General features: G+C 28.9%; 3 protein-coding genes across 4 annotated transcripts; all 3 read left to right on the top strand.

Annotated features, from left to right (window-relative positions):
* The first annotated feature begins 995 nt into the window (after positions 1–995).
* On the top strand, positions 996–4,184 carry LOC141530817 (protein phosphatase inhibitor 2). Its single transcript, XM_074248148.1, has 3 exons — positions 996–1,179; positions 1,260–1,342; positions 1,415–4,184. Exons 1-3 carry the CDS (start codon positions 1,037–1,039, stop codon positions 1,684–1,686), a joined length of 498 nt encoding a protein of 165 aa, XP_074104249.1. The 5' UTR covers positions 996–1,036; the 3' UTR covers positions 1,687–4,184.
* A 549-nt stretch (positions 4,185–4,733) lies between these two features.
* LOC141530724 (retinol-binding protein pinta-like) lies at positions 4,734–8,326 on the top strand. 2 transcript variants are annotated; one of them, XM_074248005.1, is made up of 7 exons: positions 4,734–5,006; positions 6,316–6,638; positions 6,752–6,904; positions 7,170–7,278; positions 7,384–7,494; positions 7,799–7,901; positions 8,036–8,326. In XM_074248005.1, exons 2-7 carry the CDS (start codon positions 6,340–6,342, stop codon positions 8,185–8,187), a joined length of 927 nt encoding a protein of 308 aa, XP_074104106.1. In that variant the 5' UTR covers positions 4,734–5,006; positions 6,316–6,339; the 3' UTR covers positions 8,188–8,326. The 2 variants fall into 2 exon arrangements, with proteins under 2 accessions (XP_074104106.1, XP_074104105.1); XM_074248004.1 differs by having other exon boundaries at positions 4,734–5,263; positions 8,036–8,325.
* Positions 8,327–13,066: 4,740 nt separating this feature from the next.
* On the top strand, positions 13,067–17,534 carry LOC141530705 (facilitated trehalose transporter Tret1-like). Its single transcript, XM_074247978.1, has 2 exons — positions 13,067–13,927; positions 15,772–17,534. The coding sequence occupies exons 1-2, from the start codon at positions 13,786–13,788 to the stop codon at positions 17,112–17,114; spliced, it is 1,485 nt and encodes a 494-aa protein (XP_074104079.1). The 5' UTR covers positions 13,067–13,785; the 3' UTR covers positions 17,115–17,534.
* Positions 17,535–24,237: the final 6,703 nt, after the last annotated feature.

Genomic DNA, 24,237 nt, shown 5'->3' with positions numbered 1-24,237 from the left:
AGCCCGGAAAGTGGCGACATCTAGTAGTGAAATTTAAAATAGTTTGGTTGGTAAGCGAGTGAACGGTGACATCATACTCTACCATCAGCCATATTGTCTTACTGTTGTGATTATAATAAGAACAACTCTTGAACCTGTCTTGTGTTATATTTTTTTTATCCCTGCGTCTTTACTATTCTAACCCACCACGTATTATTTTATTTTTTTTTTTGTTTTTTTCTATCCAACTCGTCTATACACTTTCTCTCTCTGATTATAAATAAATTAATACTGCGTTAATGTATCTGTCACATTAAATTAGTTCTTTTAGTGAGGTTATACTTTTTGATACACAATATTTAATTAAATTCAAACTACAAATTGAAAATAAAAAGTTATGACAAAAATTACCACTGACTTTAAAAACGTTTAAATTTATTTTAGTGAATAATTAAAAATTTTTTATGTGAATGTCAAAGCTTTATTTTTTTATATTGATAAAATGGCTGAAAATTTGGGAAAACGTCCTTCTAAAGGAATTCTGAAGACATCTAGTAGTTTTGAAAGCCACGAGGCTCCTCCAAGGTAAGAATAATTATTTATACTTTTAATGAGAATCAATTTAACGACATTAAAGTTAGCAGTCACTTGATAATTTTTTAATTTTATTTAAAAAAATTTTTTTCAAAAAATGATTTTTTATTTTTTACAATTTTTACATGTTAATTTTTTTTTTCAATAATTTTATTTGCACTAATTTATTTCTTCTAAAAATTATTAAATATCTGCTACTTGATTTTCATATAAATTTGGCAGATAATAATTAATTAAAAATTTTTTTAACAAATAAATTATGGCAAAAAAAAATTGACATTTAAAAAATTCAAAAAGTAAAAAAATGCAATTTTTGCAGCAAATTTATTTATTAAAAAAAAATTACAATAGTGACATCTAACTTTAATGTCATATATTTTTATATTAGTAGTATTGCAAATTATGATTCGCTAATTAAATAATTTATTATATTTAGACCTAAAAACAAACTAATTGGGATGAAATGAATGTCCTTGCGACGTTACATCCTCCAGAAAAAGATTACGGGCATATGAAGATAGAAGAGCCGAAAACACCTTACAATTACGAGGGATATGGAAATAGCCATGACGATGATGAACTCGATTCTTCAGCAGTCAGTGAAAAGTATGAAAATTTTATTATTTTTTTATTTACTTCAACTCCAATTTTAATTATTAATTAATAATTTTATTTTTAAATTGAAGGTTATCGAGAAATAGTCAGCCGAGAATATTTGAACAATTAGACGACGATGAAGAGGATGAGCTAGACACACCTGAAAAAATAGGTAATTATTGTAAAAATTTATTTAAATATAAAAGGTAAATTTATTTGATTGATTTATAAATTTATTATTTAGAAAAGCGAAAAGCCTTCTTGGCCAAACGGAAAGGCCATTACAGAGAATGGGACGCAGTTACATTGGCGCGTAGTAAACAATTGTTAGAAGAAGACGAGGACGAAGACGAGGAGAATAAAAACAATAGTGATCCTCACAATTCTGATCAAGAAGATCACCCAGTAGCTGATGACAATGAATCGGAGCCGAGTGCTGACTCAAATACTGCTACCAAGTGCGTGTCATTATCTTGTGATAGTGAAAATAAGTCAGAATTGAACTCTCCGGAGTAAATTAACGTGTGCTCTTTTTCATTACCTTGAGTTATTTTTACTAGTATAACATAAGTTATACTTGTATACTTAGCAGAGTCGGTTTCCGTAAAACGATTAACTCTAATCTTATTTTTTGAAATTATCATAATCATGACTATGACATCTGATGATAATATTAACGCTCTTTAGCTATTTAAATGTGTAGGTTGCTTTGTAAAAAGTCTTATTGTTAGAATTATATTATTATTGTACGTAGTTACACATGAGCGTGAAATTGAGGCATACTTTATCCGTTAGAATAGAGTCTTATTGGTGATAAATTGATAATGATAATCGATTATAAACTTTGAGAGATTAAAAAAAGCTAGGGGAAAAATATATTATGTATGTTTGATACGAAAACTTCCATTTATTAATTAATAAATTAATAAATTCTTCCGAATTATTAAAAATAACTTGATGCTCGTTCATAATTAATGAGGCAAGTTGTATATTTATACAACGAACTCAGACTGATTGCAGATGCAGTTTGAGATACTTGGTAGCGTTTTATTATTTTAATAGAATAGTTGCTTTTTTTTTTCTTTTTATTTATTGATTAACTTAAACTGTCTTGAGCACTGGGAGTTTATTTATAATTACAATATCTTTGGAGTGAGAAATTAAGATTGGGTGTTCAAGAAAAGATTATATCGATCATAACAAAGATACGTAGTAATAAGATTGATTATGAAAGTGAATATTTTATACGTAAAATTATAAATAGGACTAAGATAAAAATAGTATATTGGGAAATTTGACTCTACTGTATAAAAAATATTTTCCCGGTAAGAGATGAGCTATTGATTTAATTTATATCTCTTGTAAGTCATTATCACTATGTAATAATATTATTATACCTACATATATCTATATATGTGTTCATTCTTTAACGTTGGATTTTGCGCATAAAATATACATTTTTAGAAATCAATAGATAAAAAAGAGGTCAAAAAAAATTTTGATTTTTTTATAAGTTCATTAAGTTATTACTCATTACTATTTTATTAACTCAAATAAATGTTAGCATTATATCAATATATTTATATTTATTTATAATTCTACTTTATATTTATAATACTGACCTAGTGATGACAAATTATTAACGCGCCGTGTAATTTTGTGATATTTATTTTTTTCTTTTGATAAAAATTTATTTCATACTTACAAAGTTACGTCGAAAAAAAAAAACAACTATATATATTAAATAAAATAAAATAAAATTTATAAATTTTTATATTTTATTTTTTTTTTAAGACTTAATTAATGAAATCTCTTGAGATTTTTATTAAGATTTAACTAAATGTACAATTGTGGCAAATGTTGTAGAGATTCATTAAATTGTATTTTCAGAGATGTAATAAAATATTTTTCTGCAATATATTAATCATTATTATAAATTAATTCATTAGTTGGTTTTAAAAATAATATATTTTACAGATTAACTATGAAAATTTTACTGGGTAAAATTATTAGTAGCCAATGTAGGAATTGGTAGTTTAATAAACAAAAGAGAAAGATAAAAATTAACAGATTAGCTGCTAGAAAATCGAAATCGTAAAATTTTATTTGAATTTAATAAAAATAATTAATAGTAATAATAAACTCTGCTTTTTTGTTTTTATTCTGAAAGATTTAAATTAATTAAATTAAAGAGGTTGTAAATCGACACGTATTAAGTTAGATATTTATTTATGTTATTGTTATTGATATTTGATGTATGAGCTGTGGATTAACAAATCGATAGTGTAAACACAATAACATTTACTATGTAAGTATAAAAAAGTAGTATGTAAACATAATAAAATTAATTATATGTATACAGGAAGGATTGTGTATCTCGAAGAGAAAAAAAATTAAAGTCTGGCTGTTGTTCATCATGTAAATCATCGACGTGCGATCGAAAGAAGTTTAATAAATGAAAATTACGATATATTAGTTGATATTTTATCCAGTATAACAAATAGAAAAATCAAACTTAGTTATGTCCGGTGAAATGTATAAAATTATATTGTAATATTAATTATAAAAAAAAAAAAAAAATCAAGAGTATAACACCGCTGTCCTCGTGTTATATTGGATGAAATTCACGAATAACATGTTTTAAATAAAATTATAAACCTCGGATTATTACAAGTAATGGCCTACTGCAATGTATATTTTCCAGTGTGTGCCGGTGAATATTAAAAAAATATAAATAAAATTTAATAATAGAGTGACGACGAGAGATATGTGTAACACTTTAATTTCACATATTAATATTAGAGTAAATAGTATGTGTGTCCATCCATATAGATTTTTAATGGGGCTTGAATAATGTCCTGGGACTATCGAGATAAATGTATCCAACCAAATCAATAGAGTATTGTTCAATGATTAAATATTATTTATAAAATATAAAAATATATATTTATAAATGCATTGTATTGATAAATATATATCTTTCGAATAAAAATAAAGTCGCTGGGTAAATTGAATTTTATTATCTTTTATTTTACTTCTTAATTCTCAGTAAGTTTGCTTGAGCTTTTATTAATAATTAAAATCAACGCATCAAAGTATGCGGTAACAAGCTTTTATAAATTGCAAAGTTATTAAGTTAGACATAATTAGATTATATGATCTTTATTATTTTTCTAATTAAAGTTTTTAAACTGTATTAGTTCCAGTTTTTTTTTTTTTTTTTTTTTTTTTCAAGTTAAAAAGTGGTTGGCAATAAAAAATTGAAAAAAAAAATTTTTTTTTCTTATCATTTTAAAAAATTTTATAAAAAGTTATTTCAACGGTGAGTTCAAAATTTAAATCAATATTTAATAAAAATTTGATTTTAAAAAATATTGAAAATTTTTTTTAACGAAACAAAAAATAATAATTATGTACACAGTGTGTTCAAACTTGTATTTCCCTTATTAAATAAAATTTAAATATCTTTTATAAGTCCGTTATCTGACATTGTCATTCTTATCTGAAAAATGAGCCAATACAATATGCTTTTTTTTTAATTTTCGATCCGCAAGTGTGCGCACACTTGGTTTACTGACGTGTCAGTTTATAAACGTTAGCAATTAAAACGTGACAGTACTGAATCAAATTATTATTTAAAATCGAAAGCGAGTACGTATAAATATAAATAAAAATATAAATATGTACCGCTGCGTATAGATTACGTGATAAGACGAACAATTTGAAAATGTAATAGCTACTGACCTGTCTATGATAGCATTCGGTTATCATTAATACAACTCGGTTGACTTGTTTACCGGTCGGTGATAGTCTTCAGTCACTCTGCAAGACGAAAGGTTTGACTTTCAATCAAAGTTTACTTGATACCCTTATCTTTATCAATAAACTTTCTGTAAAACCGGTTGTTATTCTTTAAAATTAATTCTCCAGACGTTTATTTTTTTACCGAGATAAAATATCAATACTTTGATTAATTGAAATAATTAAAGGAAAAATTATATTTGATGCTCAATAAAGTGAAAGTGTATTTAATGATCATCGAACGTATACACAAGCGTGAATTTCACTAGACGAGATTAAACGATATTGAGAGGTAAATATTAACGAGTCTATGCATTTGTAAAATCAAATTTACCCTCCAACATATACATTAAATTATATATATATATATATATATATATATATATATATATATATATATATATATATATATATATATATATATATATATATATATATATATATATATAATGCAAAGTATATATGATAGATATTATTATTATAACATATGTTACGATCAATTAATTTTGCTTGTGACCTGTGATTTACTTATCAATTTTCATTGTTATTTAATTATCATATAATTCATAACGAGTTATACTGAATAATTAAATTTAAAATTTCATCTCATAATTTAATTATAAAATTATTTAATTAAAAAAATTAATTATAAATATCAACATTATGTAATACATAAAATGAATTAGACAGTAAAAAAGTGTAATTGCAATTAATTAACGTTGTCGGCTTATCTAATTGATGATGATGATAATAATAATAATAATAATAATAATAATAATAATAATAATAATAATAATAATAATAATAATAATAATAATAATAATAATAATAATAATAATAATAATAATAATAATAATAATAATAATAATAATAATAATAATAATAATAATAATAATAATAATAATAATAATAATAATAATAATAATAATAATAATAATAATAATAATAATAATAATAATAATAATAATAATAATAATAATAATAATAATAATAATAATAATAATAATAATAATAATAATAATAATAATAATAATAATAATAATGATAATAAATGAATTCAAATGACCGAATTTAAAGTAGATAAAGTAAAGTGGTTTATATGTACATAAAATTAGTAATTGTTACACAGAAAATAAAAATTTTTTTAATTTCTTGAACCGAAAAAATTATAAGAAAGACCGAAGTTATTTTGGAGCAAGAAGAAATTTTCTTAGCTTAATAAAATTTAATTTCTTTCAAAAAATTTTCAGTCTTCTTTAAGATTTTCTTAATTTAAGACTTTTATTCTTTCTGTGTAACAGTAGAACAAAATTTTCATTAATATTTTTGATTAATGATTTTCAGAGTGACACTTAAGTTAATGTAAAAATGAGTATACGCGAACTGTCAGTAGAATTGAAAAGATTCGCAAAAGAAGAACTTGGTGAAGATGATAATCATTTAATAGAAGATGTAAATTATATGGTAGAATGGGTGTCGAAACAGCCTCACCTGTCTATACGTAAAGATCCACAGTGGATAGCAGGTTTTTTACGAGGTTGTAAACATAGTTTAGAGAGAACAAAAGAAAAATTAGATGCTTATTATACCATTAGAACCCATTTGCCTGAGCTTTTTCAAGATCGTGATCCAAAGCAGTCAAAGATACAAAAAATACTTGAATTGGGGTGCGTGTCTATAATATAATTATACTTAATGACTCGAGTAATTTACTTTATTCTGCTGTATTTTATTTTTTAATAATTTTAGAGTATCATTAATTTTAATTTTATTTTTTTAGAACTTATTTACCGCTACCAACAACCGCCAAACCCGATGGCCCGCGAGTTGTGTTGGTACGCGGCGCAATATATGATCCAAAGAAATTTAGCTTTCAAGAAGTCCTGAAAATATTTTTCATGATTATGGATATTTCACTGCTGGATGATGATTGGTTTGTTTAATTTTTTTTTTATCGCTACTAATAATAATAATAATAATAATAATAATAATAATAATAATAATAATAATAATAATAATAATAATAATAACGATAGTTGATTGTAATGTAAATATAATGTTTGAAATGAAATTTAATAGTAATGACGGCCGTAAAACGTTGCGTTTCATGTAGTAACACAAGTAGGCAATAGTAAATAGCTTTGGGGGTGGTAGAAAGTAAAAAATTGTAATATATGCAATGTCCTTGGAACTTCAAGGCTTAATGTTGCAGGGCAAGATACTGTTCTAGATCTCACCGGAAGTCGTCTCGAGCACGCGAGCTATATCACGCCTGCTCTGCTAAAGAAAGCCGTCACCTGTTTTCAAGTACGCGTACTTCGATAAGAAATTGAAATTACTGTTTAACAGTAAAAAAAAAAAAAATAGTTCACATTAAAGTTATTGATTTATTTATGTTTATGATTTTTCTAGGATGCCTATCCAATTAAGAACAAGAGCTTGCACTTTGTTAATCCACCGCCAACCTTCGAAGCATTTTTTGTAATTATAAAGAGGTTCATGAATGAGAAATTGAGAAATCGTGTAATTATTTTTTTTTTAATTTTTATAATTATCTGATTTATTTATTCATAAAAATTATGAGCAAAATATTTGTAAGAAATTTTTTTTTGTTAAAAATTTATTATTCTATAAAAAAAAAGTCCTTATCGATTTTATCGTATCTTTTATATCTTGAGCAGAATTTATATTTAAAGTACAACTTTGAAATATTAAAAATTTGTGATACGTATAAAATTTTTAAAAAGATTTTTTACATTGAATTTACAAATTAAAAAATAAATAATATTTCTCTACATTAATCTTGTTGTTTTAATTAAATTTATAGATAATGGTTCATCGTGAAATGGATAAAGTTTTTGATTATATCCCAAAACGTGTTTTCCCTTCTGATTATGGTGGCGACGCTCCTTCTATTGCTAAATTAACCAGTGAGTAATTTAGCTTTTAATTATATTACAAACTAAAAATTACTACATAAAGAAATAATAAATTAAATAAAATTTATTTTTTCTTATTAATTATTATAATTATTTGATTGTAATGATAATAATTGATTTAACAGAAGAATGGAAGAAAAAAGTAATCGAGAAACAAGAGTGGTTTATCGAAGACTCTCAATACCGAGTGACAGAGTCAAAGAGGCCTGGAAAGCCAATTACAGGATTAGATCTCTTTGGACTCGAGGGTAGTTTCAAACAACTTGACTTCGATTGAAATTTTATAAAAAAAAACGTTGTATAGCACTTAAATTTAAAATGATATTAAACAGTAATTATCTTATCTTACATTTTCCTCATTTTATTTTCTTTAATAATGAAAAAAAAAATAAATAAATAAATAAAAATTAATATAATAATAAAATGAAAATAAAAAGAAATTTATGAGTGTAATTAAAACAAAAAACCTCGAAATAAGAAAGCAATAAATACTTTTTATTTGGTATGATGACAAGGCAGTGAGGGTGTTTTCTTCTGATCATATGGTGGATGGAAGAGAGTTTGATCGCGTCTCCCCGAAGTTGAAGAAAAAGAAGTTAAAGAAGAAGCAGAAACAGTCGACGGGTGTCGCGCATCTTTGAGAAAGATATTATTAAGTACGTGCCGAGAATTGCCGACCGTGTAATGACATTATCGTTCGGCATATACGACACGATCCGTATCCATACTATGTACCACATATATAACGTATATCATATAACAGGGAAAACGAGGAGTGGACGGGCATTAAAATGAGGTATCTTTGACAAGAGTAAGAGAGACGGTGCTCTCTATATAATAACATAATATACAAATACCTCTGCTATGCTCAGATTGAGATTATTATGTATACGTATAAGCTTTCGACATGAGTTTACGCGACACTGTCTTCCACTCTGGGCATATGCCGCATAGTTGCATAGTAGCGGGTGGTAAATTTTGTGACACCGTCGACGAGCTTGCACTGGAGTTGATAGAAGAGAATGTTGTCAAAGAGAAGACATGCTACAAAGTACTGAGTAACTAAAGGAATATAATGTTGTATTTTCTCGTCATGAGTAGTTGCGCGTGTACTCACGTCCTCAAAACGAAGATATTATGCATTCATATCGTATATTTAATCATATTACGTATACATATAAATGAAAAAAATAATAACACTATTATCAGATCAGTAGTTGAAATTTACAATACAAATATGATACGATAAAAATAACATTTAAGAGCTTAAAGTTGGCATGCGATTTCGCGGTAGTTGGATAAGAAGAAAACCACTTGACTTTGGTTTTTAAACATTTCAACAGGTGTCAGTGCTCGTATCAAATAAAAAAAGCCACTGGTATCATCATCCAGCGTTCACCCTCCAGCTTTACTTATCCCATATTCAAAGAAGTCGAAATAAAACGATCGTGCATTTATATATCGGCTATTGAAACGCACTCGCTCCATTAACTTTATTTTATGACTCATCGACGTGGTGGAACGACGAGCTGCTGAGTTTCTATACTATTTGAGGAATAGGATGAAGAAAGTATCTGTTGAATGTCTTTATTAATATTATATTGGTACTTTTGCATGTAAAATAATAAATTTATTTTATGTATTGTTGTCTATTGTGCAGACTAAAAAACAATTTGATTAGTATTGTAGACAGGTGATGGTGCTAATACAACCCATTTGTCTGTGTTAAATCGTGTTCGTTCCATTTGGTCTGTTCTGTTTCTGTTAGTTGTATTTAACGTATATATAGCACACTGGTATACTGGTATACTCGTATACTGGTATACCACTTACGGAATAAAGTCACGCGCCTACGCTACACCAGTGTTAATTTTTTTCCACTTGCAGTAAAAGTACGAGACGGTTTGACGCCGCGTATTAACTGATTTATTTCCTTAATACGTAATTACATACATTTGAATAATATCAAACGGTGTAGTTGAACGGTTGGAGAATTGAAGAAAGCTTTTTTTAGTAATTGCAAGTAATTTGAATAGTTTAACATGAGAGGTGAATTAAAAAAAAAAAAAAAAAAAAAAAAAAAAAAAAAAGATTGAGTGAATTATGATTTAAGGATCTAAAGATAGATATTTTTAATTTTTTTTTATTTAGTGTTGTTTTAATAATTTTTTTTGGGTTAATTATGAAACGTGAGTAGTATTTATATGTTTTATATTGTATGAAGATTGGCGGTAAATTGCGGTAGAAGTACAAGAGTGGGCGTGGTGGAGTGGGTTCACGTGATCGTGGCATGCCACCCCTTTATACTACAACGTGGACTGAGTCAGGTATCGGATTGGTTGGGTAAGTCGAGCTTGCAGCGCGCATTGGCGTCTTGCAAGCTTCCAGGGAAGTCATCTTCACGCCTGCCCTCCTACTGACTTGTGGCCTTCATTTATTTAAAGTGCAAGGCAGTATCTTGAGCACGCGTACCGAATAGAAACTCGAAGCCTTCAGTCATAGTATAGATAGAAGAAGAATATAGAATGGAGAAAGAAGAAAGAGAAAGAGAAATATAATGATACCGAGATTTCAAGGATCCAAAGAATTGGAGTAAGAAGGAAGCCCTGAAGAGATCTATGCTAAGATTACTTCCAGGAAGAAATCTCGGAAAAATTATTTTTGTAGATCGTTTAATAGTCACAAGCTATGGGTATGCTAATGGGATAATGACTCATTCTGATGATAAGAAATTTAATCTATATTTATGACGCTTAATTGGATAATAAGAGGTTGAAAAAGAAATTTTTTTTTTTTTTTACGACTGATTAAGAATGACCTTGTGGTGCTTTGGTATGGTTATATTGGTACTTATAAACGGTTTATATTTAGTATTTAGTCGACTGACAGTCCAGGCTGATTTGTTTGTCAAACGTAAGATAAATATATGCTTATTACTCACTCAGTACTTTGGTAGCAGCGGCACCGATGACCTCTTAGTTTATTCTTTTTATGCTTTCACACTAAAAGACGCTGTTTATTTTTTTTGTAGTAAATAAAAAGAGGTTTTTTTTTTGTTTTTTAGCTGTGAAATATTTACCAGTTACGTGGAATTCATGCCGTAAAATTCACCGTGAACTGAATATGTATAGAAAAAATTTAAACATTGGGAACTTTCGACAAAATGATACATTAAAACAAAATAATTTTTTGTTTTGATAATCAAAAATATTTTCGCATTCGAGGAATTTTTATTTATTTAATTTTTGATTGTTGTTTTGAAGGTTAAATGGGCGGGACTTTGGCTGGTTAATAAAATCAATATTCATGTTCAAATATTATTTTGTTAATAAAATTTTTGAAAGAAAAAAAAATGATTACGTAATTAACGTTAAGTAGGATAATTTTATGGAAGATATGAGATGATTAATATTATTATAATGTACGACGTAGATAATATAAAAGATGCCAGATATATTCGAGGAACAAGTAGAGGAAGTATCTAATTTAGCTAGGAAAAGAACTTTTAAATAATTGCCCTAACCTGCATCCATCTTTTTTTACCGTCTGATTCTGTCTAGTTTGATGGAATGAGCGATTGGCAATCTTTAGCGATCTAGCGTGGAATGTTAATATTATTGTGCATAGTTTACTGGAATTATACTAATTGCATAACTATTTATCTTGTCCAGAGCATAGAATCACGGTGATGCGGCTTGTGAACTTTGTTATGCATCATCCAGAATATAAAAACACGTATATTAATCATCGGATAAGTAATTTTAATTTTTATCTCAATCGTTCGTTTCAAGAAGAACGCTGCCATGTATGAAATTATCACTGACGTGTGAAAAATTTAAATAATATTGCTTGACCCTCAAGTTTCAATATCTAGCTGTATATTGCGTACAATTGTTAAAGAAATATTTATTTAGATTTTATATTTTACATTATATAACAACACAACTCTGCTAATTATTTATTGATAGTGAATTTATTAATTAAATAATAAAATAAAAAGATAATTAAACTTATAACTTATAACGCGATAAATTATGTAGATAATGAAATTAATTTTCTTAATTTAAGTAATTGGCGGAGTTTAAACTCGTAATATGTATATTAAGTTATTAAAATTTTCTAATTACATTAAATTGTAATTACGTTGTTGGCAATGTGACATGAAGAAGCAAGGTATCCGGATATATAAATCTTATGTTCGTATACACTGTCGTCGACATGTTGGAATGTCGCTCTGACATAATGACTCGATCGTATACGATTCATTAACAATTACGCTTTGTGAAACTCGACAGAATAAACAATCTTAACAACTCGATCTAATTGTCTTGATATGTCATTAAAGTATCACATTGAAGTTACATTATAATTTTTCAATCTTTAATTAAAAAATTATTTCTTTATTTCTTCATTTGAGATAAATATAATATATTAAATTAAGTACCTTAAAGTAAAATAAGCCTACATCAATGCAAAAATTTTTAAACGTACAATAAGGTTTTTAAAATTTTTTTCTTATCTTAAGTCACAATAAAAATTTCGACATTTTATTGTAATGTGCGAAAGTAACGTAAAAGTAAATATTTTGATGTGAAAGCTAATGTGATTGTTAAAAATGTATTTGATTAGGCTTATTGAATTCAGAATTTTTTATTACTAAGATATGAAACTATGTTATGAAATTATTTTGTAAATATTACATTAAATATGGATGTATAATTATCTTCTTAATATGATTTACTGAATAAAATTTTAATCTTCTTTAAAATATGAAAGAAAAAAATAGTTATGTAGGCGGTTGATTTTTTAAATAAATTAATGAAATTTTTTAATTACACTAAAATAGAATAATTTTAAATAAAAATTTATAACAAAGTATTCGTTATCTCAAGATAAAATGTAAAATCAATAGATATGTGTGTTAAAGAGAATAATTTCTATGAGTAGGTTAAACAAGATAATTATTAAATAAATATTTCTTTGATAACAATAATCTGTATACATAATAAACAATAATGAATAATTAGATTTATGAGATTGTCATTATCGCGAATTACAATAACAATTATGGAAATGGAATTACAATTGATTGTAACTCCTTAATTTTTAACGGCGAGTGATTGAAAAAAGTCATGAAAAAATTCCAGAGAATTCGGAAGTAAATGGAGGAAATTAGAGGCCGCGGATTAAGAAGCGGAACGATGACGCGAGTTTACATACACGTGTGCTATATTACAATTAGTATATCGTATAAGTGTATGTAAAATAGGAATAAACGTTTTATTTTTCGACGTAAAAAGTAAAGGTACTTTGTGCATGGCATTGTAATTGGTTGTGTCCATGAATCGTCGATTGTCAGCTCTAGAGCAGAATCGAGACAAAACAAGACAGTACAGTCTTACAGGATAAAAAGTAGAGGATTCAGCTCAGCTGTTGGTTGGTTGTTTGGCTTAGTTTATTTTATTTGTCAACTCATATCGTGGTCACCAGTGTCGGTATTCAGGCCATGTGAATAAAAGAAGAGGGAGTTAGGTGCAAAAGAGGAAGTTCTGGTGTGTATTATACGGGTCTCTGTTATGTTGGGCCCCACCATACTCGCCTATCACTCAATTGCCTTTAAATGTACAAGTTCTATTGGAGGTTTCCTCAGTTTGGTACACCACGTGTCGCTTGCCGTGGTAAAAAAAAAAATTAACTGGGTTTTTTTTTATTATTTACTTTTTTCCCGTACTTAAACTCGAAATTAATGTCATTAATATTGAATGTGTGAGCGATAAGTTAATTTTCAATTATTTCGAATCACACAATATTAAAAATTTAAAAGTCTTTTTTAAATTTATTTATAAAAATGTTTGTTTGATTCAACGGATTAACAATGCGCTTGCTTAATTTTTTTTCGTGCTCCGCACGCAGTGAAAATGATATTGTTCCCGAAAAAGGTAACAAAGAAATTGAAAGCCAAAGGTGTGCACCTGAAAAAGGAAGTCAATGGTTACAGTTTATCGCAGCAATCAGTGGTGAGACATGATTAATTTATAAATTATTTATTTGTTCTATAAAAAATCATGGTGATTGTATTCATTGAGAGTGATCATTAATAATAGAGGATATTTCATTTTCAAATTAACTTTCCTAGAATTTTAAACGTAGAGAAAAATAATTTAGAAAAAAAATTAAGCATTTTTGAATTGTTTTTAAATTAATTCATTTATATTTATTGCGCATTAAACAACCAGTGTAATAATACGGTATTGTGTTATGCAGATTAGCGGAAAATGCGCAATCTTTTATTTAGTTTACACGTGAATCGCGACCGTAACGATTATATTTGTGTAATTGCAATTAATTTAAGCTTGGAGGAAAAATTATTTGATGATTTAAACTCATGATTATGAATTTATAAAAATAAAAGTGATTGAATGTGTTTAAAGACCGTAAATATATTTGCACTTGCAGTATCATAAGCAGTTTTTAGGTTCATTTAAGTATTATGAATTTAGGTCATTAATAATGATATAAATACGAGTAAATTCTAAGAATTTAATCAATGCATACAATTTGAATTTTTTTTTATCAGATCTAGAAAGTAAGATCTAATTTGAGGTCGATGATTTTGGGGAATTCCGTGGTATTTTACTTTTACAACGAAGCTATTAATATTCTAAAATATCTTTTATTTATCTCAAGAACACTCTAAATTCCTTTCTTTTTCCTCGACAACCATGAATTTTGATAAGTTATTATATTCTATAGATTGAATAGAATATTTAAAATTAAAATTAAAATTAATGAAGCTGTCACTTCAATATTTTTCACTTTCTATCATTTTTTTAAAAATTCGAGATTGATTTCAAATAAGCTTTGAATGAGTTGATTTATCATAAATTGATAAGAAATTTTTTTTTATTTGTTTTCATTGAGCATTCGATCCCCCTAAAAAATTATAAATAGCCATCGATGTGAGTTGAAAATAAAATTATGAAATCTAAAACAAGCTAGAATAAATTTCTTCATCTTATTTAAACGGGAGATAGGGAACTGATATGACGAATCTTCCGATCCATCATACATTTACATTAATGGAAATAATAACTCTACGGATTTACTGGAAGCACACATAACACCTTGATTGTATGTTGAAATAACATGTTTCTTAAAAATGTCACACTCTAATCTCGGTAATATTTTCGTGACGGAAACACACACTGTATATAATCACCATTATTATTGCAATAATCTTAATGATAATTCGTATAACCACTACTATCGCTGCTATCGTTGTAAATATCTTTGAAAAATAAAAAAATAAAAAAAATAAAAATTATTTGCAAAATAATTGAATAATGGAAGCGTGTTTTGTTTGATTTAATCCAGAAATTCAATTATCCGATTAGTTTTTCCGTTGCATAACTAAAAAAATTAGTTTGCGCGAGAGGTAAAGCTACTCGGCATTTATTCCTGGCAAATGTTACGTGAGCATGAAATCTGTATACAAGTGCATGTATGTATAGGTATAATTTTGTTGTTGGTAATAATAGTAAATTGATACAGTAGAGTGTTAAAATGGTCGATTAAACTCGATGACAAAACCTAATTCCCGAATGATTATATCTTTTGAGAGATTATAACAACATTATACACGTCTCAGTAGTTTACTATAAATTAACGTCCGTGTAACGCTTGAAATGGCTGAATTGAATAATTATTTTTCGCGGATTTTAATTCGAGGTAGAAGAGAAAAACAAAAAAATTAGTTAAGTTAAACAAGATCTCCAACTAAATAAAAAAATCAATACGCTCTTTGTGTATCATTATAAATTATCACATTTAAATATTTTACTAACACAAAGTAATTTTCCAGCTTGCCTAGCAGTTATTGCCTGTGGAGGTCATCTCGGGTGGACATCTCCAGCTTTGCCTCATTTGACAGACCCGAGCACCCAAGGCTCGATAACCAAGAGTCAAGGTTCGTGGGTGGTGATCTTGTACACAGTTGGTGCAATAATCGGGTCACTAATAAGTCCCGTGAGCATAGATCGGATTGGACGAAAATATTCGCTTCTACTACTGGCTTTTCCCCAGCTTGTTGGCTGGTGCCTCATTATCTTTGCCAGCAACGTTAAAATGCTGTACGCCGCACGGTTAATTGCTGGAATTGGACACGGTGGTATTTACAATGTCACGGTAATTTATCTCGCGGAAATAGCAGATAAAAATATTCGAGGTGCTCTGGGGACATTTTTGAAAATGTCGACAAATGTGGGAACACTATTCGTGACAGCAATAGGAGCTTATTTGCCGTACTGGCAGTTGAATCTAATTTCACTTTCAATACCGTTGTTGTTTATAATGGTCTTTGTGTTTATGCCAGAGACGCCGTACTTCTATTTAATTAAAAATCGAGTGGCCGACGCGGAGGAAAGTTTGATGGTCCTCAGGAGATTGAAGAATCGAGAGAGTGTGAGGGAGGACATTGAAGTGATGAGAAGTGCCGTCGAGGAGGGCAAGAGGTCAAAGAAAAATTTATTTATGGAATTAGTGAGGATTCGTGGTAATAGAAGGGCATTGTTGATACTATTGGGGCTTAAAGCGACTCAACAGTTTTCGGGACATATAGTTGTAGTGGCTTACACTCAAGAGATATTTGCTCAAAGTGGCTCGGCTTTGCCGGCAGCGCAGGCAGTAGTTATCCTCGGAGTGTTTCAGCTGGTAGCTGGGATCTTGGCTGCGGCTCTTGTTGATCGGCTTGGTAGAAGAATTTTGATGCTTACCTCTGGTCTGTCATCCTCACTAGCTCTCATTGCGGTTGGTGTCTTTTTCTTCCTTAAGTACAAACTTCAGATGGACGTATCATCGATAACCTGGCTGCCAATCGTAGCTCTGATTGCTTACGACGTAATGGAAGTTTTTGGTATCGGTACTTTGCCCTACGTTCTCCTGGGTGAGTTGTTTCCGACTAATGTTAAAGGAACTGCTGTCGGAAGTGGTATCTTAGTTGGGGCAGCCTTTGCTACGCTAGTTGGTCTTAGTTTTCAAACTATGAACAGCGCATTTGGAATCCATTGGACATTTTGGATTTTTGCCATCTGTTGTACCCTGGGTACTCTCTTGGTGTATTTTATTACGCCTGAAACGAAAGGAAAGTCATTGGAAGAGATCCAGCAGGAGTTAAATCCGAAAAAAAAGTTTACGAGCAAATATTGAAGATAAAATACATATTTAATGTGAGAACATTTTTATAAAATTGACTGTGATAATTTTTCAGTGGTAGATTTTTAATATCACTTTTTTTTTTTTTTTTTTTTTTTTTTTTCCAAGTATTTTATTGTTGTTGTTAAGTCTGATTGTAGTTTGTAATTAAACTAATATATTATGTAAGTTTTGTTTGTTGAAATAAACAAACAAATTATTAGATTTATGTTTTGATACAGTTTATTAATTAAAAAATTGACGTGTCAAATTTATTAAAATTTATATAATTAAAGTAAATTTTTAAATTTATTTCAATGCTTGTTAATATTTTAGTTAGAGTATTAATAACTTTTTTTTTTTTGATTAATTAAATTTTTAAAAACTTTACAACTTACTTTATTGATCTTGATATTTTAATGTATAAGTATTCTATTTTTAAGAAATATGAAAAATATAATTGTAAATGTAATGCAATAAATAAAATTTATTTTTAAATATTTTAATAAAATAAAAATAAATTAATATTAACAATTAGAATTGTGTTGTTTATTTCAATCTGTTAATTTAGCGAGAACAAATGAGCTGAAAAAAGTTTTCGTCGACATTTGGAAGCACACGTGCGATAATAACGTTTTGGCACTATACAATATTTCTATCACGTAATATATAGAGATAAAAGAAAAAATTTGAGCTAAATAAAAAAATATAAGAAAAGTGTATGGTAGTAGGCCTCCCGAAGGAGAATCCTGAGACAATAGAATCAGCGATGCTGGAAGAATCGGCCTGGAAAACTTCATCTCAAGGGTCTATATTGTCAAGTCCCGTCTCTTTATGTTACTCAACAAAGATAAAGTATGTAATAATTGTATTTAGTGTTCTTCCCTCCTGATAGATTGACTGGCATAATTAATTTACTCGAACAAACAACAAATACCCAGATTTTTAATGCTATTAAGGTTAATGGATTACACTATTGAACATTAAGTTCAGTAGAGTTGTAAAAAGTAATAAGATAAATTGAATTTTTTTACGTTTTAAACTGTGATTTAAAATTTATAAGTATTACAGTTAAGTCGAAAACTAGTGCATTTTTCACGAGGTTTATTCAAGGAATAGCTTTAGTCTCTGGACTACTTCAAACGTATAACTGGAGTATCCAATTAAATCAGTTCTGTCTGCACTTTCGGCTTGGAGCCAAAAGACTAAAGGGCAATCATCAAGAAACAGCAGTTGCAAAAACGATCATGTGATGACGTTAAACGACGATTTTCCATTTTACCGTGATGCTACGGTTAATGTATATAATGTAAGGGGAAATCATTAATTGTTTGTTCAATTATGTAAATAAAATAAATGATAAGATGCATTAAAAATTTTTTAAAAAGTTGGAAAAAAAAAAATAATTCTAAAATTTCAAATTCTATAATAGGAATTGAAAAATATAAATTAAATTTTGAAATCTAATCACTGTATTAAAAATTAATTTTTTAATTTTTAGTTTCGTATTCGAGGTTAAAACACTGAAAAAATATTTTCAATCGTAATTTACGCAATAAAAATTGTTTTTTAATTTTTAATTCTATGAAATAAATTCTTAGAATGTCTTAGTAGCACTTAAATTGTATTTTTAGAGCTACTTTTGTAACGGGGATCCGAGAAGTTATTTTTTTTTTTTTTTTTTTTCCAATAATTTTAATTTAGATCTTTGTAAGTATAAGTTACGCTGTGACCTTCAAATTCTGAGCCAAATTGTACTGCGACGTTGATATTTGTCTGTAATTTAATTAAAGCAGACTATGAATTAGCTAGATCAAGAACATGTTGTCCTCTCGAAGCATTCTACATGAAAATAAATTGAGATATTTAAGCTTATTAGATTTTCAAAATTTTTTTTGAAGCCAATAGTGTTCTAATTTTTAAAATATCTCAAATAAAATTTCCACAGCGGTACGTTAAAAAAGGGATCAGGAGGTAAATGTTGCAATATATCTTGATAATAGCGCACATTAAGCTTGTTTTATTAGATGAAAAATCTAGTCAGCAGTAAAAGTAACTATCGCAACAGGATAAAGTATGTCCGAGAGTTAATTTAGGAATGATATAATAATAAAATAACACAAGAAAAAGGTAACGAGAAATGAAGGCGTACATCTTAGAACGAAAATGTCTCCAGCAAATCACGGATTTTATTGGCTTAAGAGTTACGGTGATGTCAATCCGACGATCTCTAGTTTAAATTTAATGTCCGTCGAGATTTTTACGAACAGAGTATATACCACCACAGACACTGTCTTTCCATTTGGAATTGGACATTTTGGTGACGGTGAGTACGTCCTTAATTTAGCCGCAGTATAAGGGAGTTTGTCCAATGTATGTTGTATGTCCAGTCTTTCTTATATTTTCTTTTAACCACGTCCATATTATATTTACCTGTATATAAAACATATTACATTTATGGGAGTAATAGGAAAGTAGCTCGTTTCGTGGCTCGTATAACGGCTCAGAGCTGCTTAATTCTGGTTGACCGTATAAGATGGAGGAATATACGGCAAACTATGTACTTACTTACCCTTAATAATGCGTCTGGGTAAACAGAAATAGCTGGCGCACTGTATAAAAAATAAAACCTTTACTATTTTATAAATGGGGTATAGTAATAACTAATAACAAAAAAGAAATTGAAAATGAAAAAATGTTTTCTGGTAAATCATTTTGTTTTTTACTTTTAACTTTTTTAATTTATAATTTAATTTATTAATGGACTTATGTCAATCATATCAGTCAGGGTGACGATGATGTCAAAAGTTTTAAGCTGTTAGTCTGGTGTGAGAGATGTATAAAGGAAAGGAGAGATAGTGGCCTAAATTTGGCTGGTGTAAGAGCAAGAATTTAAAACAAAGTACATACTTACCCCAATAAGCTGCCAACGAGGGTGGTTGCCAGAACAGCAGCGATGCGGTTACACGAGGGTTTCTCGCGGCCGATATGAGAAATCGGTGTGCAGTCAAGTTGAGAGACTGAAACAGAAATACAAAGTACAGTGGTTAAACAGAGGAGCTAAATGGAATAAATAAGCCGTGAGAATGCCAAGAGAAAATGAATCTCACTCCGGAAATTATTCACGCTCTTGAGCTGGGTTAAATAATAATGAAATAAGAGAATGAAAGTTTGCAATGAGAATTTCCGTTTTTTCACCTTTACCATTTTTATTCTCTTTGTAACTGCTGACAAAAGTTAGTCGGAAATTTCAGACTCAGTACAGACAGGCGCATCGAAAATTTTTATAAAACGAAGACACTAGTGATGTGTACATAAAATCAGGAAAAATTAAAACAAATATTAAAATTATAAAAAAAATTAGGAATTGCCAAGTCTGGTTGCTCGTCAGGGGAATACACCTCAGGGCCCTAGAGACTTGTCGAGGGTGCTTTGATTGCTAACAGCCAGTGAATAGTGACAGGCCTATTACCAAATGCTAATATAAGAACCAACAGACACCTCACTACATCGCGTAACAAACTCATGCTCGTTCAAGCTTTATTCCTCCTTCCATTCTATCTCCTATCCATAGCATTGCAAGCTCTACTCTACTCATCTCTTTGCAATGCCATTCTTGGTATCTCAGCATTCTCTTCGTTGTCGTTGTCATCATCCGCGGCGTCCTACTTTATTCCTTCACCCATCCGGACCGAGTAATTATATACAAAAAGAACAAGAAAAATAAGAAAAGATAAAAAAAGATGGAAATTGTATATAGCCACATAAAACTTCATTTTCATATAATTTATTTAATATTTTATTATTTTTTTCTTAGCAATACAACGAAATGATTTACGTTATTTTATGTAAAATAAAAGTATTTATTTACATAATAATATTTACAAGAATAAATTAAATTTGTAATTTAAAATATGAGTGTAAGGATTTGATTATTGCGATGATGAAAATATTTTATGTTTGAAAATTAAATAAGTTATCTAATGGTTCCTGATTATTATTTTTCGGACTATTATTTTTATATATATATAAGTTTATCATATCATAATGAGTTTTTGTAGAAAGTAAGCACTGAGAAGGAAAAAATAAAAGTGCGGAATAATTTATAAAATTTTTCGATCGTAAAACACACTCTGGTGCTTCGCATCATGAATCGTACAATAAACACCCTGAACACTAATTTACATCATTATTTAAAGGTTCGTTCATTCTATTCGGTGAAAAAAGATTTTATCTGTCGTACATCGTCACGCGACATCACTTGGACCCTAATGCTGATCGCGATGACCCCTCGAACGAACGAAAAGACCTAATACGAGTTTGGCCTCATCCTCCTTCGCCCTAGATGCCCTTTATAACCTTTCCCTACCCCTAACACGTACATTTTTGTAAGCTAAGTTGTTCGTGAATTCAAGACACGTTCTCGTTTCGTTTTTCGCGCGAATCGAGCGTTGATGAGACGGTACGCGACCCGACTCGATCCTCAAGGCTCGATTACGTCGGATTAGCTCGTCCTTGGATTAGTTTCCGGTCTAAGATAACAAGTCAAATTATTTTCCCGTGAGTTTATAAATGAGACGCTGGGTATTTTATTACACATATCGATCATTAGTAAGGAACTAATTTCTGTTGAAAAAAGAAAATCATTTTCTGACAATAAAAAACTAGCATTATGTTTTTGGTTTTTTTATTTTTCCTTTGAAGTATTCACAGGAAATAAGGCCTAATAATTAAGAGATATTTGTGATAAAAGAAAACTATGCTGGCTTTAATTGTTTCGATAAAAGTTTCCATTTTTTGTTTATATTTAAAAAAAAAATGTACTTAAACAATGAACATCAGGAAAACTTGATAATTAAATTGAATGTTTATAATTTTATCAAAAGTAAAAGTTAAAAATAAAATATTTTTCCTTACAAGAATATTTATTCGTAAATAAAGTTTACGTATAAAGTAACATACTTTTTACTAAAGCAATTCGTATTTAGTAAAATATGTACAACATAAAAAAGTTATAGACTTTGAAGTGAAATAAAATATTTCAAATTCAAAATAAAATTACAAAATAACACTGAGTATACTTCTGAAGTGAAAAATTCAATGTCTCAGGTCGCGTTTATGGAAAAATTAATAAACCAAAAGCGACGGCACGTAGAGGCCGTACTAGACAGCATCATCCAGAGCGAGAAAAAAGAGGGAATGTAAAGCCCGAGGGTGAAAAGCGTACAGCGGCAGAGTATACGAGTAAGAAGATGGAATTTTTGTGGGAAATTTTACGATGAGTCTGGTTTGCCTGGTCGTTTCAGGTGTGTCTCCGTATGTTCTTGTGCATCGTCATATATGGCTCTACAGCAATAATAATAAATAAAGTGTGTATCACTTAGGGTTGTGCTGCATTTGGGATTCGCCAGTAGCAACAGCGGACGGTATTAGATATCGGCTTGCCGTAAAGTCCGGGTACGGGTCTAGGAAAGAAGGTAACAGACGCGCAGTACCTCTATGAGCCCCGCCGTGTGTTGTCTATGGCTCTAGTGTCTCGTCGTTTGCTTGCTCAAGTCCTCACCCGAACGATTACTTGGCTTTACCTCTCATCGCTATACATATATACATTCTCCACCACGAGTGCTCGTAATGTTTTTTCTAGGACAAAAGCTCGAATTTTATATTTTTCTTCTCATTTTATTTATTAACTTTTATGGCGTTTTTGTTTCTTTCCCGAATAATATAAGGGAAATTTTTTTTTATTTTATTTGTATTTTATACTTATGCATAAAATAAAAATACTTTTACATTTTTTTTCAACGCAATTTGTTGTCAGTTTTTTATGCTCACTGATGTATTTTAGTGACGAACTTCCCTCACTATTCTTTTCATATTTTTTTGAAATATCCATACTTATACCTATACAAATATATATGTATATATATTTTTACATCTAGCAAGCATCACGAATATAGAAACGTTACGACAAAAGTTATATTAACTTTGCTCGCGAGGTTAAATTTATTGTCGAACGTGCGTGTTACTGCGGAATATAAGACGTGATAATGAAGTACAAAAAAGTTTAGAGAACATTTTTTAACTACTTTCAATGCACGACAATTGGCTACATTATTATTTTACTACTATTATTATTATTACTAGCAAACTTGCAGTCACTAAATGACTGCCGTGACTTGTGAACTATAAATAAATAAAATTTTGCTTTATTAAATAATGACTTTTGTTAAATTGAACTGTACTTTCTTAAATATTGACGTTTTTAAAGATATAAGCTCATCCCGATGTTACACTCATCAAGAGCTTTCATTTGAGTACCCACATGCATTTTGATATACTTTTCATATATACATATATGTAGGAGCAGGAAAAATATTTTGTTGTAAATATTTTCTATGCTTCTACTTTAGTAAAAGTATTCGGTGTTTAAGTATTTTTATTTTAGTTTCAAGGATAAGTGGTTGTAAATTTAAGGATTAGATGAGTAACTAGTATTTCTAACATGCTGTCGCCAGATGTCAAAATATAGTTACTCTGTAAGATGTTTAAATATATTGTAGCTTGAGTGCGAGTGAGAGAATGAGTAAGGGTGTATGAAGTATGTAAGTATACTATTTAGAGATGGGGGTGAGAAGGGACCAAGAGGCCCAAGTAATTTTAAAGGATAGTTTTGTAAGTTAGTCTAATACCACCCAGGCTAGTGAGCAGTTGTATGTTATTTTCCCTTATCAATAAATCTATTATTATACTTTTAAAAAAATATTGTCTCGTGCTGTAATTTCTTTTAATTAATATAATCTAAAAATCTATATTCTGCATATATAAAATATATATAAATTTATGAAAAATTGATGTGGGTACTCAAATGAAAGGTCTTGACGAGTGTGACATTGAGATGAGCTTATATCTTTAAAAATATTAAGAGTTTACGAGATACAACGTAATTTCTTAATCATGTATCTAGCGATAGAGCATTTTCGAATGCAGCCTAAATACTTATCATCATAAATTGACTATTGGTGAGAATGATATGAAACCTTGAAAAGGCACAAATTAAAGTCAAAACTTTTCTAATGATACCAAATTTAACGATAAAAACCCATTTTATCTTATAAATACACTGTCTACAAAAATTTGC

This window comes from Cotesia typhae, unplaced genomic scaffold (genome assembly GCF_013202065.1).
Source record: "Cotesia typhae breed Kobodo isofemale line unplaced genomic scaffold, CoteBio_Ctyphae contig_5, whole genome shotgun sequence".
Lineage (NCBI taxonomy): Eukaryota > Metazoa > Arthropoda > Insecta > Hymenoptera > Braconidae > Cotesia > Cotesia typhae.
Note: the sequence above shows the minus strand (reverse complement) of the source record. Positions and strands in the feature narration are given on the sequence as shown.

What these genes read in the sequence shown, in the direction of transcription:
- LOC141530817 (XM_074248148.1), top strand. Translation starts at nt 1,037, where the DNA reads ATGAATGTCCTTGCGACGTTACATCCTCCAGAAAAAGATTACGGGCAT. An exon ending in TCTTCAGCAGTCAGTGAAAA is followed by an intron (nt 1,180 to 1,259) that starts GTATGAAAATTT and finishes TTTAAATTGAAG; the next exon opens with GTTATCGAGAAATAGTCAGC. An exon ending in AGACACACCTGAAAAAATAG is followed by an intron (nt 1,343 to 1,414) that starts GTAATTATTGTA and finishes TTTATTATTTAG; the next exon opens with AAAAGCGAAAAGCCTTCTTG.
- LOC141530724 (XM_074248005.1), top strand. Translation starts at nt 6,340, where the DNA reads ATGAGTATACGCGAACTGTCAGTAGAATTGAAAAGATTCGCAAAAGAA. An exon ending in TCACTGCTGGATGATGATTG is followed by an intron (nt 6,905 to 7,169) that starts GTTTGTTTAATT and finishes TGGAACTTCAAG; the next exon opens with GCTTAATGTTGCAGGGCAAG. An exon ending in ATGAGAAATTGAGAAATCGT is followed by an intron (nt 7,495 to 7,798) that starts GTAATTATTTTT and finishes TTAAATTTATAG; the next exon opens with ATAATGGTTCATCGTGAAAT.
- LOC141530705 (XM_074247978.1), top strand. Translation starts at nt 13,786, where the DNA reads ATGCGCTTGCTTAATTTTTTTTCGTGCTCCGCACGCAGTGAAAATGAT. An exon ending in GTTTATCGCAGCAATCAGTG is followed by an intron (nt 13,928 to 15,771) that starts GTGAGACATGAT and finishes GTAATTTTCCAG; the next exon opens with CTTGCCTAGCAGTTATTGCC.